Genomic DNA, 14,555 nt, shown 5'->3' with positions numbered 1-14,555 from the left:
AGCCAGGAAGGCCATGGAAGGAGTCTGTCCCAACGGGGGACCTGGTGGGGCTGTTTTGGGGGCGAAGGGTCCTCGGATGGGGGGGCTGGGGAGGTCCTGGCGCCCCCTAATTTTTCCTCTCTCGCTCCCTGCTCTCCCCAGCTGCTGACCATGGCCGCCCTCTGACCCCTCGGGCCCAGCCTCGTCCTCGCCGCCGCCCCCGCCCCCCAGGCCCCCGGGCCCGGCCGCCCGTTCGCCCGCTGAGCCCGCCCGCCGCCGGCACGGCGCCGCCCGCGCTGCCCCGCTGGTGGCCCGCGGCCGCCCGGCTGCCGGCGGTCAGGCTGGAGTCGCTGAAGCGCTGGAACGAGGAGCGGGGGCTGTGGTGCGAGAAGGGCGTGCAGGTGCTGGTGACCACGGTGGGCGCCTTCGCCGCCTTCGGCCTCATGACCATCGCCATCAGCACGGACTACTGGCTGTACACGCGCGCCTTCATCTGCAACACCACCAACCTCACGGCCGACGAGGGCCCGCCGCACCGCGGGGCCGCCGAGCGCCGCGACCCCGGCGGCCTCACGCACTCCGGCCTCTGGCGCATCTGCTGCCTGGAAGGTAGGGCCGCCCGGGACCCCCAGCCCGGGCCCGGGACCCCCAGCCCGGCCCCGGCCCGGGATCCCCCCCCCCCCCCCCCCCCAGCCCGGCCCTGGACCGGGACCCCCAGCCCGACCCCGGCCCCGGACCGCCTCCCGAGCCCCGCCCCGCGCCCTGAGACACCCCCCCCCCAACCCCGCCCCGGCCCGGGACCCCCCAGCCCGGCTCGGGGACTCCCCAGCCCGCCCCGGACCTGGGACCCCCACCCCGGAGCCCGCCCCCGGCCTGGGACCGCCCCCGAGCCCCGCCCCCGGCCCAGGACTCCCCCCAGCCTGCCCCCCTCCCCCACTCGCCCCCCCAGGTCCGGGGACCCGCCCCAGAGCCCCGCCCCGGCCCGGGACCCCCCCCCGCGCCCCGACCCGCGCCCTGGGACAACCCCCAGCCCCGCCCCAAGCCCCTGGACCCCACCCCCCAAACCCGTCCCCGGCCCGGGACCCCCTCGTGGTCCTGTCTCCGTGGGTGGTCTCCGTGGGTGGTCCTGCCTCCCCGCACATGCGCGGCTGGTCCCCGCGCTGCTAGGCCTTCCCCTCCCGCCTTCCAGCTCCTCTGCACCCCTCTGAACCCTCAGCGTCTTCTCTCTCCCGGCTCCTGCCCCTCTCCTCCATCTCTTCCCTCACTTGGGCTCTTTCTCCCCTTCAGCACCTGCTGATCTCGCCTGTCACTTTTCCTCTTTTTTATTTTATTATTATTTTTTAAAAATATATATTTTATTGACTTTTTACGGAGAGGAAGGGAGAGGGATAGAGAGTCAGAAACATCCATCAGCTGCCTCCTGTGCACCCCCCACTGGGGATGTGCCCGCAACCAAGGTGCATGCCCTTGACCATAATCGGAACCTGGGGCCCTTGAGTCTGCAGGCTTTTTATTGATTTTTAGAGAGGAAGGGAGAGAGAGAGAGAAACATTAATGATGAGAGAGAATCATTGATGGGCGGCTTCCTGCGCGCCCTTTACTGGGCATTGAGCCCACAGGCCAGGCATGTGCCCTGAGCAGGAATCGAACCTGGGACCCTTCAGTCCTCAGGCTGATGCTCTATCCACTGAGCCACATCAGCTACGGCTCTTTTAATTTTAATTTATTTTTTAAGTTTTTGATTTCAGAGAGAGGAAGGGAGAGAGAGATAGAAACATCAATGATGAGAGAGAATCACTGATGGGCTGCCTCCTGCACACCCCACACCTGCAACCCAGGCAGGAGTCCGACCGGGAACCGAACGGTGGCGTGACCTCCTGGTTCATAGGTCGATGCTCAACCACTGAGCCATGCCGGTGGGCTCCTCCTCTCCTGCCTGCCTCTCCCCACCTGGGTTTCTTGCAGCCTCCCACCGGGTCCTGGCCCTCCCCATCCTCCCCATGGCTGTTTCATTGTCCCCCCCCCTCAAGCCTACCTCCTCTTCTCCCTCCTCCCAGACCTCACTGCTCTTCCAGCCCACCCACCGCCTCTCATCTCCATCTCTGATCCCGCCTGGGTCCTGCCCGCCCTCCCTCTCTCCCTCCCTCCCGCCCTCCCTCCCTCCCTCCCTCCCTTCCTTCCCAGCCCGCCCTCCCTTCCTCCCTCCCTTCCTTCCCAGCCCGCCCTCCTAGAGGTCCCTCTGCACCTGTCCCCCCTGGGACTATCTTCCCACTTTGGGGCTGCAGCCGTGGGGCCAGCCTAGCTCATAGCTCCCCATGCGATTCCTCCTCTCCTCTTTTCCATCCCTTTCTGTCCTCCACCCTTTCCCCCTCGGGCTGGGCACTCGGGGTGAGCAGTTGGGAATACCGTCACCTGGTTCCGTCCTATGAGCTGGGCGCCGCCCTCCCGTCAGGAATGAGGACACTGAGGCTCAGAGAGGTTAAGTCACTCGCCCGAGGTCACCCAGTCGCAGGTGGGGCAGAGCCTGGAGAACTCAAAGCCTCAGGGGTGGGGTTCGCAGATAGACGCGTGGTTCGGCACGGGGGGGGGGGGGGGGGGTGTTCAAAACGTCTGGAAACCAAAGTCTGGATCGGGGAGTCGGTCGCCAACATTTAAAACCAGGGAGGTTTTGCATCGAAAACCCAGTTTCCGGCTTCTTTTGAAGACTGAGGACACGGGGGTCTGTCTGCCGGGGGCCACGATGGGGCGGGTCTGAGTGGCAGCTGTTTCTTTGGCTGAGACCTAGGCAGGTGTGTGTGAGTGTGTGTGTGTGTGTGTGTGTGTGTGTGTGTGTCTGTTTTGCCACAGTCGCCTCCATTCCCTATCGCCTCACACCCCGCCCAGCTCTCCTCAGTAACTTCCTCCTGTGGGCATGGGACCTCAGGTTCACTCACTGGTCTGACGGAGCAGCAGGCACAGAGCCAAGCAGGCGGTCTCGCATCCCGAAACCTCTAGGACAACGTAGGGGATAGAATAAGAACACCATTCATTCATTCATTCATTCAACCACTGGTATTTATTGAGTTTGTACTATATGCCAGGAACTATTCTTTTTTTTTTTTTTTTAAAGATAAAAAGTAATATTTATTTATTTATTTGCTTACTTATTTTAGAGAGAGGAAGGGGGAGAGACATCCCTTTGTTGTTCCACTTATTTATGTATTCACTTAGAGGCCCGGTGCATGAAATTTGTGCACTGGTGGTGGTGGTGGGGGGGTGTCCCTCAGCCCAGCCTATGCCTTCTCGCAGTCCAGGAACCCTTGGCGGAAGATGGCTTAGGCCTGCTCCACCACCACTGTGCTCAACAGCCATGAGCCGGGCTTCTGGCTGAGCAGTGCTCCTCCTGTGGGAGCACACTGACCACCAGGGGGCAGCTCTGGCATGGAGTGTCTGTCCCATGGTGATCAGTGCACATCACAGCGACCTGTCATTCCACTGTTGGATCAATTTTCATATCAGCCTTTTATAATATAGGATTGGCTGATTCCTGTATGTGTCCTGACAGAATCGAACCCGTAACCTTCTCATATTGGGAAGACACTATAACCAACTGAGTTACCTACCTAGTCAGGGCTGTCAGAAACTGTTATTTAAAAGAAAATTAAAAAAAAATTGATTTCAGAGAGGAAGAGAGAAGGAGATAGAAACATCAATGATAAGAGTCATTGATCATAAAAAAAAAAAAAAAAGAGTCATTGATTAGCCCTAGCCGGTTTGGCTCAGAGGTGGAGTGTCAGTCTGCAGACTCAAGGGTCCCAGGTTCGATTCCAGTCAAGGGCATGTACCTTGGTTATCGGCACATCCCCAGTAGGAAGTGTGCAAGAGGCAGCTGATCAATGTTTCTTTCTTTCTTTCTTTCTTTCTTTCTTTCTTTCTTTCTTTCTTTCTTCCTTCCTTCCTTCCTTCCTTCCTTCCTTCCTTCCTTCCTTCCTTCCTTCCTTCCTTCCTTCCTTTCTTTTTTAACAAGTAATCTTTTTAAAAAATGTATTTTTTTATTGATCTCAGAGAGGAAGGGAAAGGAAGGGACAGCTGATCGATGACTCTCATCGATGTTCCTCACTCTCTATCTCTCCCCCTTCCTCTCTGTACAAAATCAATAACATATATTTTTAAAAAATCATTGATCAGCTGCCTCCTGCACACCCTAGGGATGTGCCCGCAACCAAGGTACATGCCCTTGACCGGAATCGAACCCGGGATCTTTCAGTCCACAGGCTAATGCTCTATCCACTGAGCCAAACCGGTTTCGGCTAATCATTGTACTGTTGATATTTGGCTCTGTTTGGCTCAGGTTGATACTTGACTAATGAGTTTGCCAACCACTATGCCACGGCTCTCATCAATGTTTCTAACTCTCTATCCATCTCCCTTCCTCTCTGCAACAAAAATAAAAAATTAATATCAATAAAAAATATTTTTTAAAAAGGCAATCAGAGCCCTGGTCCATGTGGCCTGGGTTGCAGGCTTGATCCCCAGCAGGGGGCATGCAGGAGGCAGCCAGCTGATGTTTCTCTCTCCCTCTCCCTCTCCCTTTCAAATCAATAAAAACCTATTAAAAAAAAAAAAAAGAAGAAGAAGAAACAGAAAGAAAAGAAAGTAATCAGAGAGACACCAAGAAGCCAGGAAAGGAGATAAGGAAGGAGTGAGCACAGAGGTTGGGGGAAATGAAGTAAGTGGGTGTTCTGACAGCCAAAGGCTGGACTTAAGTGTTCTATTGGGGGAGGGTAGGGAGGTACATGCAGGCTAGCTTTATTGTTACTATTATTGTCACTTGACACTTTTAAAATGTATTGATTGATTTTATAGAGAGAGAGAGGGGAGAAAGAAAGGAGAGAGAGGAGAAAGAGAGAAACATCGATGTGTTGCCCCACTCATCCACCCACCCATGGGTTGATTCTAGTATGTGCCCTGACCGGGATACCACCTTAGTGTGTCAGGTTGATGCTTTAATCAACCAAGCCACCGGCCAGGGCTAGTCTTCATTTTTTTTTTTTAACTTTATATTCAGGTTTTTTTTAAATATATATTTTTTATTGACTTTTTACAGAGAGGAAGGGAGAGGGACAGAGAGTTAGAAACATTGATGAGAGGGAATTATTAATCAGCTGCCTCTTGCATACTCCCGACTGAGGATGTGCCCGCAACCAAGGTACATGCCCTTGACTGGAATCGAACCTGGGACCCTTCAGTCCTCAGGCTGAGGCTCTATCCACGGAGCCAAACCGGTTTCAGCAACAACTCCACCATTTTACATTCCCACCAACAGGGGTCCCAGTCTGTCCACATCCTTGCCGACTCCTGTGTGTGTGTGTGTATGTGTGTGTGTGTGTGTGTGTGTTTTCCCCAGTCACTGTTCTAAAGGGTAATGGGTATGAGGTGGCATCTCATTGTGGTTTTGATCCACATTTTCCTAATGATTAGTGATGCTGAGGACCTTTTCAGGTGCCCGTTGGCCCGTTCAATCATTCTGTCATGAAAATATTCACCAGGCACTTACTATGCGCGAGGCAGGTGGTGGAGAGAGAGAGGTGAACCTTCCCGTAAGGCAAACGGCTGTGTGTTTGGCTCTGTTCCCACCGCCCATCAGCTGTGAACTGAGGAGTTCTTTCTGTGCCTCTGTTTCCTCATCTGGACAATGGGCATGTCAGCCGATCATGACTGAGCACTTCATTGTGTGTGACTCAGGCAACGCGCCAAATCTCTACCTGAATTAAATCCTCGCAACCCCTGGAGGTAGGTCTTATATCCCCCTTCTCATCTGCCCAGGAGCTCAAGGAAACTGGCCTACGTAACACCAGCAAGGTCACCGGCTAAGGACGTGACAGAATCGGGCTTCACTATCAAGCAGTGGGACTCTGATTCCCAACGACTGGCCGCTGCATGACACCAATAACATTATCTACTTCACGGGACCCTGATAATAACATTATCTATTTCATGGCGCCAATGAGTCCATCCACCACTTAACAATATTAGCTCTTAGCGGAATTATTGCCTTATAGTCCTCCCTCCCAGTCCTTGTCTTTTAAAAAGATATATATTTTATTGTTTTTTTACAGAGAGGAAGGGAGGAGAGGAATAAAGAGTTAGAAACAGCTGCCTCCTGCACACCCCCTACTGGGGATGTGCCCGCAACCAAGGTACATGCCCTTGACCGGAATTGAACCTGGGACCCTTGAGTCCACAGGCCAAGGCTCTATCCACTGAGCCAAACTGGTTAGGGCCAGTCCTTGTCTTTATCCCCATTCCTTCCGTTCATCTTCTGCTTCGAATCTCGCCTTCTGCTATAATTCATTCATTCATTCATTCATTCTTCATTCATTTGTTCTTCATTCATTCATTCGACACCCATGGATTGAATGGCCTTATGGGAAATGTAGTCTTTTTTTCCATGAGGCCTCCCTTTACTAGGTAATGATAGAGACACACAGGAGATGTTAGGAATCAGACCCCAAGAAGAAACTCATAAGTCATCCCGATGCTTGCCAGAAAGGGGGTGGTAGCACAGGAGGCCGCTGCTCCCCAGAGGAAAAACTGGACCCAACCTGAGTTGGGGGGAGGAGGCAATGCATGTGCGCACGCGCAGCCCAGGGACCGCTTCCTCCGGGAGGCGCCCCTGAGCTGCCCACTTGCAGGGTAAGTTTCCATCCGTGAGTGGACTGTTTTCACAGCCTGGAGTTCGGAAGGAGGTGGAACATCGAGACAAAGTGTATTTATATTTGTGCTAATTTACATACGCGTCTCCATATATGTGCTAGGACGGGAACTGTCCTCAAATACGGGATGTTAGGTTCCTCAAGGGTGTGAGGTCCAGGATCTGAAGACAGCATTCTGGGGTGGACGAAGGGGGTAAGGCTGAGTGACCGCTAGAGGTATTAACCCTTCACGTGCCTCTGTTGGCTCCGATCACTCCACCCGCTTCCAGCGGATTCCAGGAAAGGCGCAGGCAATCCCTCTCCTTCAGCGCAGGAATGAAGAGACTACAACTCTCATGAGTCAGCGGGGCTACTCTCCCCCACCATTGGACTCAGGACTTCGTAGGGCCTTATGGGAAACGTAGTCTCCTTTGCCCCTCTGCAGCCGGCTTCGTTTTCTCACGCATTTGCAGATTCCTCAAGTTCAGCAAATGGCATTGCTGAAACCAGAGGGAAACAGAAGGCCAGGGAGGCTGGTGTCTCAGCCCAGGGTTCAGGGCTGGGGTCCTGTGGCCTTTCAGTGAGTTTTGGATTGTGTGTGTGTGTGTGTGTGTGTGTGTGTTTTGGATTGTGTGTGTGTGTGTGTGTGTGTGTGTGTGTGTGTGTGTGTTTCTTTTTTCTTTATTAAGTACAAATACTAGTGCAGATAATGAGGCCAGAGAGGTTGACAGTTTGTTCCAGATGCCGGGAAAGGTTCAGGAGCCAGGAGTTTAGAGAGAGAGAGAGAGAGAGAGAGAGAGAGAGAGAGAGAGAGAGAGAGAGAGGAAGCAGTGAGTCTTCTCTCACAGTGGGGCTCCCCAACTCTTTAATCCCCCCACATCACCACTTCCGTCCCCCTCTAGGGCTGAAAAGAGGTGTCTGCGTGAAGATCAACCATTTCCCGGAGGACACTGACTACGACCATGACAGCGCGGAGTATCTGCTCCGTATGTTGGGGTCCCGGACAAATTTGCGGGGCTGTGTGTGTGTGTGTGTGTGTGTGGGGGGGAAGAGACGGGGAGGAGGCGGGGCCGGCAGTTAGATCGACAGGCTGAGACGAGCCTGCTAGCGAACCCAAGGCCAGACACTGAGATCTTCTGGTCCCGGATTAGCCCAGCGGTCCCTTCCCCGCCCCCTCCTCTCACCTTGGGGCGGGCTGAGAGGAGATCCCGGGAGGTGATTGGCCGCCGCGCTGTGGCTCTCTGGGCTGGGATTGGCTGCTGTGAAGCCGACTACGGGCGCAGACTGGCCTGGGTGAGCCTGGGCTGCAATTGGTAGCCGCCCTGAGAACGCGGCAAATCCTGAATTGTGATTGGCTATGGCTTCCCGCTCAGAAATAGCAAAATCTGTTTGCCTAGGGTTTGTGGTGGGTGGAAAGGACTGCAGAGAGAGAGAGGGAGAGAGAAAGAGGAGAACCCCAGAGCTGTAAGTGGAGCCAGACAGAAAGGGGTGGCAGAGAAGAGGGAGGGAGAGAGAAGAGAGAGAGAGAGAGAGAGAGAGAGAGAGAGAGAGAGAGAGAGAGAGAGAGAGGTGATGAAGCCCGGTGTAGAGGTTGGGGGAGGAAGGAAAGGAGAGGGAGAGAGAAAGAAACGGAAAGAGAAAACCCAGAGAGACGGAGCCAGGCAGAAGGCAGAGGAGGCAGAGGGCTATGGACAGGTTAGACAGAGGGATCTGGAGAAAAGAGAGAAATAAGGTAGCAAGGGGGAGGAGCGTGCGAGAAGGGAAAGACAAAGGCAGGGGTCCACAGAGAACGAGAGAAGCTCAGAGAAAGAGATGGAGAGTGAACGAGGGGGGAGAAAAAAAGCTAGGCGAGAGAAAACTAGACCAAGGAAGGAAGGAAAAGAGGAAAGCAGACTGAGAAGTAGAGAAATGTTGAAAAAGGAGAATGAATGAAATAACCAGAACGCAGTGTAGAGGGTGGGTGGGTTGGGGTTGGGGGTTGGGGGCTGCAAGCGGCCGCACCCCCACCGCCCTGGCGCTCACTCCCTCCGTCCCTCCCTCCCTTCCGCTCCCCCTCCTCTCCTCTCTCCCCCGCAGGAGTGGTCCGGGCCTCCAGCATCTTCCCCATCCTCAGCGCCATCCTGCTGCTGCTGGGGGGCGTGTGCGTGGCAGCCTCCCGCGTGTACAGGTCCAAGAGGAACATCGTCCTGGGGGCGGGCATCCTGTTCGTGGCAGCAGGTGAGAGGCGGGGGGAGGGGGCGGCCCAGCCCCGTGTCCACGTGTGTGTGTGTGTGTGTGTGTGTTTGTGTGTGTGAGTGTGTGTGTCCGAGCGCCCCCTGGGGCCCGGAGCACACCCAGGCTCCCTCCAAACTCCATCGCCACCCGCTGGGCAAGGTGGGTGCCGCCTTCGTGGTGTCTGGCGCGGAACAGGGATGCGGGGAGCTTAGGTTCTGAAGCCCCGGCTCTGGCCGCGGAAGGGAGGCGCTGGGGCCGGGGGACATAACTGGGGTCTGGAAGAGAAGGGGCATCAGGGCTGGGCGGTGGAAGGTCAAGCCGCCTAGGGAGAAAGTGATCTGGCTGTGGATGGGGAGGAGCTTGCTGTAAAGGATAAGTTAGCTTTGCGGAGCCGGGCGGATCCAGAAAGAGGCTGGTCCTGGCAAACCCTCCAGACAGCTCTGAGGGAGGCATCGCATAAAGGAGTTATACTGCCTTTATTTAAAATTTTTTAAATTATTATATTTTAATTGATTTCAGTGAGGAAGAGAGAGGAAGAGAGAAATAGAAACATCCATGATGAGAGAGAATCACGGATCGGCTGCCTCCTGCATGCCCCACACTGGGGATGGAGCCCACAAGCCGGGCATGTGCCCTTGACCGGAATTGAACCCGGGACCCTTTAGTCCTCAAGCCGGTGCTCTATCCACTGAGCCACACCGGCCAGGGTAAGACTTTCTTTTTTGCACGAATGAGTTGTGCTGTGAAGTGCTGGGAAGCTTTCTTGAACTGGTGGAACCCAGAGAAGGGGGAGGATTTAGCACAAAGAACAGCAGGTGCTCGGGAGGATGGATCCAGATCGGCCTGGGGCAGGGCTTGCTTGACCTGGGCCTGGGGAGGAGCCTAGGCCTAGGAGGAGCGGCGGCGTCGGGCAGTCTGGAGGCTGGAGCAGAAAAAGGATCTGCTCTAAGAAGGAGGACTTAGACCAGCAAGGGGAGGAGGGCCTAGCAGAGGAGGACCAGCAAGGGGAGGAGGGCCTGGGAGGGTAATCCTGAAAGGAAGAGTTTTTAGATCAGCCAAGGTCAGGGCCCAGAGTCAGAGCGGGATTACCCCATGAAGAGTTCAAACTAGCAGAGGGTGGGGTCTAGGGGAGACCCAGGTGTATTAAAATGATGGAGATATTAGACCCATCAGAGGAGGGCCTGGACCACCCAGGCGGACCACGTGAGGCAGGGCCTCGGCTACCGGGAGGAGGGGCCTAGGCCATCTTAGGGCGGGGACCTAGACCGTTAAGGGCGTGGCCTTAGATTACCTGGGGGTGGGGTTTAGCCCAGCTGGGGCGGGGCCTGGCTCTCTGGGGGTAGGACTTAGGCCATCTAGGGGTGGGGTTAGACCTGATGTGTTGAGGTCTGGACCACTTGGGGTGAATCCTAGGCTCCATGGGGGCAGGGTCTAACCAGCTGGGGTGGAGTTTAGGCCTGTGGGGGGCGGGAACTAGGGGCGGGGGCGGGCCGGGGTGGCCTCGAGGCTCCCGTCTGACCGTCCCCCCGCCCAGGCCTGAGCAACATCATCGGCGTCATCGTGTACATCTCGGCGAACGCGGGCGAGCCGGGCCCGAAGCGGGACGACGAGAAGAAGAACCACTACTCGTACGGCTGGTCCTTCTACTTCGGCGGCCTGTCCTTCATCCTGGCCGAGGTGATCGGCGTGCTGGCCGTCAACATCTACATCGAGCGCAGCCGCGAGGCGCACTGCCAGTCGCGCTCGGACCTGCTCAAGGCCGGCGGGGGCGCGGGCGGCAGTGGCGGCAGCGGCCCCTCGGCCATCCTCCGTCTGCCCAGTTACCGCTTCCGCTACCGCCGCCGCTCCCGCTCCAGCTCCCGCTCCAGCGAGCCGTCGCCGTCGCGGGACGCGTCTCCGGGCGGCGCCGGCGCGCCCGGCTTCCCCTCCACGGACATCTCCATGTACACGCTCAGCCGCGACCCGTCCAAGGGCAGCGTGGCCGCGGGGCTGGCGGGCGCGGGCGGCGGCGGCGGCGCGTTCGGGGGCGGCGCGGCCGGGGGCGCGGGCGGCGCGGGCGGCGGCGGCGGCGGCGGCGCGGCCGGGGGCGCGGGCGCCGATCGGGACCGCGGGGGCCCGGCGTCCGGCTTCCTCACGCTGCACAACGCCTTCCCCAAGGAGGCGGGCGGCGGCGCGGGCGGCGTCACGGTCACGGTCACCGGGCCGCCCGCCGCGCCCGCGCCCGCGCCGCCCGCGCCCTCGGCGCCCGCCCCCGGGACCCTGGCCAAGGAGGCCGCCGCCTCCAACACCAACACGCTCAACAGGAAGACCACGCCGGTGTAGGGGCGCGCGGGGGGCGCGGGGCGCGGGGCGGGGCGGGGGCGCCGGGCGCGTGCGCGGGCGCGCGTGCACAGGAGGCTGCCGGGGGGGGGTGGGGGGGTCGGGGTCGGGGTTCGGGGCGCCCCGCTCCTTCCCCGGGAGGGCGCTGGAGACTTCTGGGCCTTCCCCCCGCGCCCCCTCCCCCCAGGTGTGGGGGATCGCCTCCCCGCATCCTCGGATCAGGGACCCCAAGGGAGGGGGCCGGGAAGGGAAGGGAAGGGGACGAGAGCGCGCGGGAGCGTCGTGTTTTATTTTTGTTGTGGGATTGGGGGTGGGGTGGGTGGGGCCGTGGTGTTTTTTTGCAGTTTTGAGATGTTTTCTTTTTCCATGTTTTGCTGTGTGCATGTGGGGGCGGAGGGGGGGAGGGAGGGAGGGACTCCCAGCCCAGCCCAACTCCTGGAGAGGGGCCCGTAACACACAAATATATAGTTCTACCTACAAACTATATATATACATATAGATATCTATGCTCTCTATAAAGAGACAGGGAGCGAGAAGGGACGCGGGGAGGCGGAGTGACGAGGCATGGACGTGGACGTTTTCCATGCACGATCCCGCCAGCCTTTATTAAGCACCTGCTGTGTACCAGCCTTTATTAAGCACCTGCTGTGTACCAGGGCGGGGCCCTGAAGGGTATAAACAGGCACGGAGAGCGACTCGTTCCGTCCTTGCCAGCTATTTATTCTCGTGTGCCAAAGCGCTAGGCCTTGTGCTGAACGCCGAGCCTACCTACAGAAGGGAGGAAAACGGACCGGTCCCCTGCACCCTCATAGAGTTAGCAGCTTGTGCGTTGATCCAGGGGTGATGTCCACCAACAGCAAATCGCAATTAGATGGTGAACGGTCCAAAAATGCTACAATAGGCTCCATCAGGGGGGGACTGAACCGGTTTAAAAGGAAAGGCTGTTTTGCATACACGGAGAAGATGACAGAAGCAGCCAGCTGATGCTGGGGGAGCGAGGGGGAGTGTTTCCAGCCAGAGAACAGCACGTGCAAAGGTCCTGGGGCAGGGGGGGCGCTTCCAGGGAAGGCTAGCGTGTGTCGCGAGCAGACGGAACAGGAAGATGCGGCTGGAGGGAGGCATCACGGGCAGGGCCAGACTTCCCGGGGACTTGCAGGTCAGGCCGGGAGTTTAGATTTCCTTCTGAGGGCTGCAGGGAGCCGAGGCATGAATGGCTCTCTCAGAGGGAGAGCAAGGCGAATGGTGTACAAAGGGGAGGCTCAGGAACTCGGAGATGAGAGGCAGAGGTACGCTGGAAGTCAGCATCAAACGCCTGCAGCTGCTGGCTCTGCAAACTGGCACTCACTCGTGAGAGCAGAGCAGTTAATTGCACACATTTTCCCCGAGGCCCAGGCGCAGGGTCTGGTGTGCGGGAGAGGCGCTGGGACTTGGGGATCCGCTTCACTCACTCACTCACTCACTCACTCATTCATTCATTCATTCATTCATCCACTCACTTGGCTATTCACTCATTGATCTTGGGAGTGAAAACGTGAGGCTGTCAGAAACCACAATCCGGGATGGGAGACTGTTGCAGTGACTGACAGGGACCCCCATTTGGTACCTTGGAAGAGGATGTGGTCTGGCCAGCTGCCAGAAGGGGGCAGCACGTAGGGAGACTTCCTGGGGAAGGTCCCGCCCCTCCTGGGGCTCCATCGGATGAGTAGGAGTTTGGCAGGGGAGGAAGGCTCTGGGGCAGAGTCCTGGAGGACGGACGCAGCATGCTGCCAGGGGACAGTGTTCATAATTTGGGGATGCTGAAGGACAAGGTGGGGGTGGGGTGGGGTGAGGGTGAGGTCAGCCCAGAGAAGCAGCCAGAAGGCAGAGCCCCAGGAGCTCCGGGGTTGGGGTGTAGTTCTCAGGGTGGCGGGGAAATGTGGGGGAGCTTAGAGCAGGCAGAAGGCAGGGTCAGTGTGGGTGCCGGGAGAGGACCCTGGGCTGTGGCGGGTGCTGTGTGTGTGTATGTGTGTGGGGGGGTGGGGGAGGCAGGAGGGCAGGTGAGCTGGGCAAGGGCTGTGGGGCCGGGAGAGTGGGTGTGAAGGTCACTAGTGGCCTCCTCTCATTGACTCAGCAAATATTTCCCGAGGTCTCCCAGTGCCAGGCCTGCTGCTCTGAGATGCTGGGAGGGCTGAGGTCACCAGGCCTGCGCTGCCCTGGCCTGGCCTCGGGGCTCCTGTCCTCTGTCTGGGTAACATGGAGCAGCTGAAAAGGGTGGGACAGCCCAGCCAGCAGGGCTCAGTGGTTGAGCTTTAACTTATGAACCAGGAGGTCACGGTTCCAATCAGGTTAGGGCACATGCCTGTGTTGCCACAGGATCCCCAGGAGGGGGCGTGTAGGAGGCAGCCAATCCATGATTCTCTCCCTTCCTCTCTGAAATCAATAAAAATATACACTCAGTGGCCAGATTATTGTGATCTATCAACGCATAATAATCTGGCCACTCAGTATATATATCCTAGCTAATGAAAGAGTAATATGCAGATGGACCATCACTCCAACACACAGGATGGCTGCCCCCATGTGGTCAAAGACCCTGTCTCCATGTGGGCACAAGATGGCCAGCAGGGGAGGGCAGTTGGGAGGGGCCAGGCCTGCAAGGGAGGGCAGTTGTGGGCTATCAGGCCAGCAGGAGAGGGCAATTGGGAGGGACCAGGCCTGCAAGAGAGGGCAGTTGGGGGCGATCAAGCCTTCAGGAAAGGATTGGCAGGTGAACAGCTGGGAGCAGTTAGGTATCAATCAGGCTGGCAGGGGAGTGGTTAGGCATCAATCAGGCTAGCAGGGGAGTGGTTAGGGGGTGATCAGGCAGAAGGAGTTAGTGGCAATCAGGAAGGCAGGCAGGTGAGCAGCTGGGAGCCAGCAGTCCTGGATTGTGAGAGGGATGTCCAACTGCGCGTTTAGGCCCGATCCCAGTGGAGTCCCAGATTGGAGAGGGTGCAGGCAGGGCTGAGAGACGTCCCCCCCCCCCCATGCATAAATTTTGTGCTCTGGGCCTCTAATATGCATACATATTAGAGGCCCGGTGCATGAATTCGTGCATAGGTGGGGTCCGGACACCCTGGCCAGGGGGAGGGGACATGGCAATTGACCTACTTGCCTGCTGACTGAACTCCTGATGGAGGGGACAATTTGCATATTAGCCTTTTATTCTATAGGGCAGGCTATACACTGAGTGGCCAGATGATTGTGTGTTCAGAGATCATCATCATCTGGCCACTCCGTGTATTTTATAAAAGAAAAGGGTAGGGCAGAGGAGGGAGGGCAGGACCAGGCCTGGGTGCTGGGACTCCCTCGGGGGCCTGTGTGGAAGGACTGGGAAGAGGGAGAGAGACT

The 14,555-nt window shown here is 57.5% G+C and overlaps 1 protein-coding gene across 1 annotated transcript; it reads left to right on the top strand.

Annotated features, from left to right (window-relative positions):
• The first annotated feature begins 227 nt into the window (after nucleotides 1–227).
• CACNG8 (calcium voltage-gated channel auxiliary subunit gamma 8) lies at nucleotides 228–11,542 on the top strand. The gene is made up of 4 exons (XM_036439475.2): nucleotides 228–588; nucleotides 7,556–7,639; nucleotides 8,730–8,870; nucleotides 10,402–11,542. The coding sequence occupies exons 1-4, from the start codon at nucleotides 423–425 to the stop codon at nucleotides 11,187–11,189; spliced, it is 1,179 nt and encodes a 392-aa protein (XP_036295368.1). The 5' UTR covers nucleotides 228–422; the 3' UTR covers nucleotides 11,190–11,542.
• The last annotated feature ends 3,013 nt before the right edge of the window (nucleotides 11,543–14,555 follow it).

This window comes from Pipistrellus kuhlii, unplaced genomic scaffold, assembly GCF_014108245.1.
Source record: "Pipistrellus kuhlii isolate mPipKuh1 unplaced genomic scaffold, mPipKuh1.p scaffold_m20_p_156, whole genome shotgun sequence".
In the NCBI taxonomy this organism is placed as follows: domain Eukaryota; kingdom Metazoa; phylum Chordata; class Mammalia; order Chiroptera; family Vespertilionidae; genus Pipistrellus; species Pipistrellus kuhlii.
Note: the sequence above shows the minus strand (reverse complement) of the source record. Positions and strands in the feature narration are given on the sequence as shown.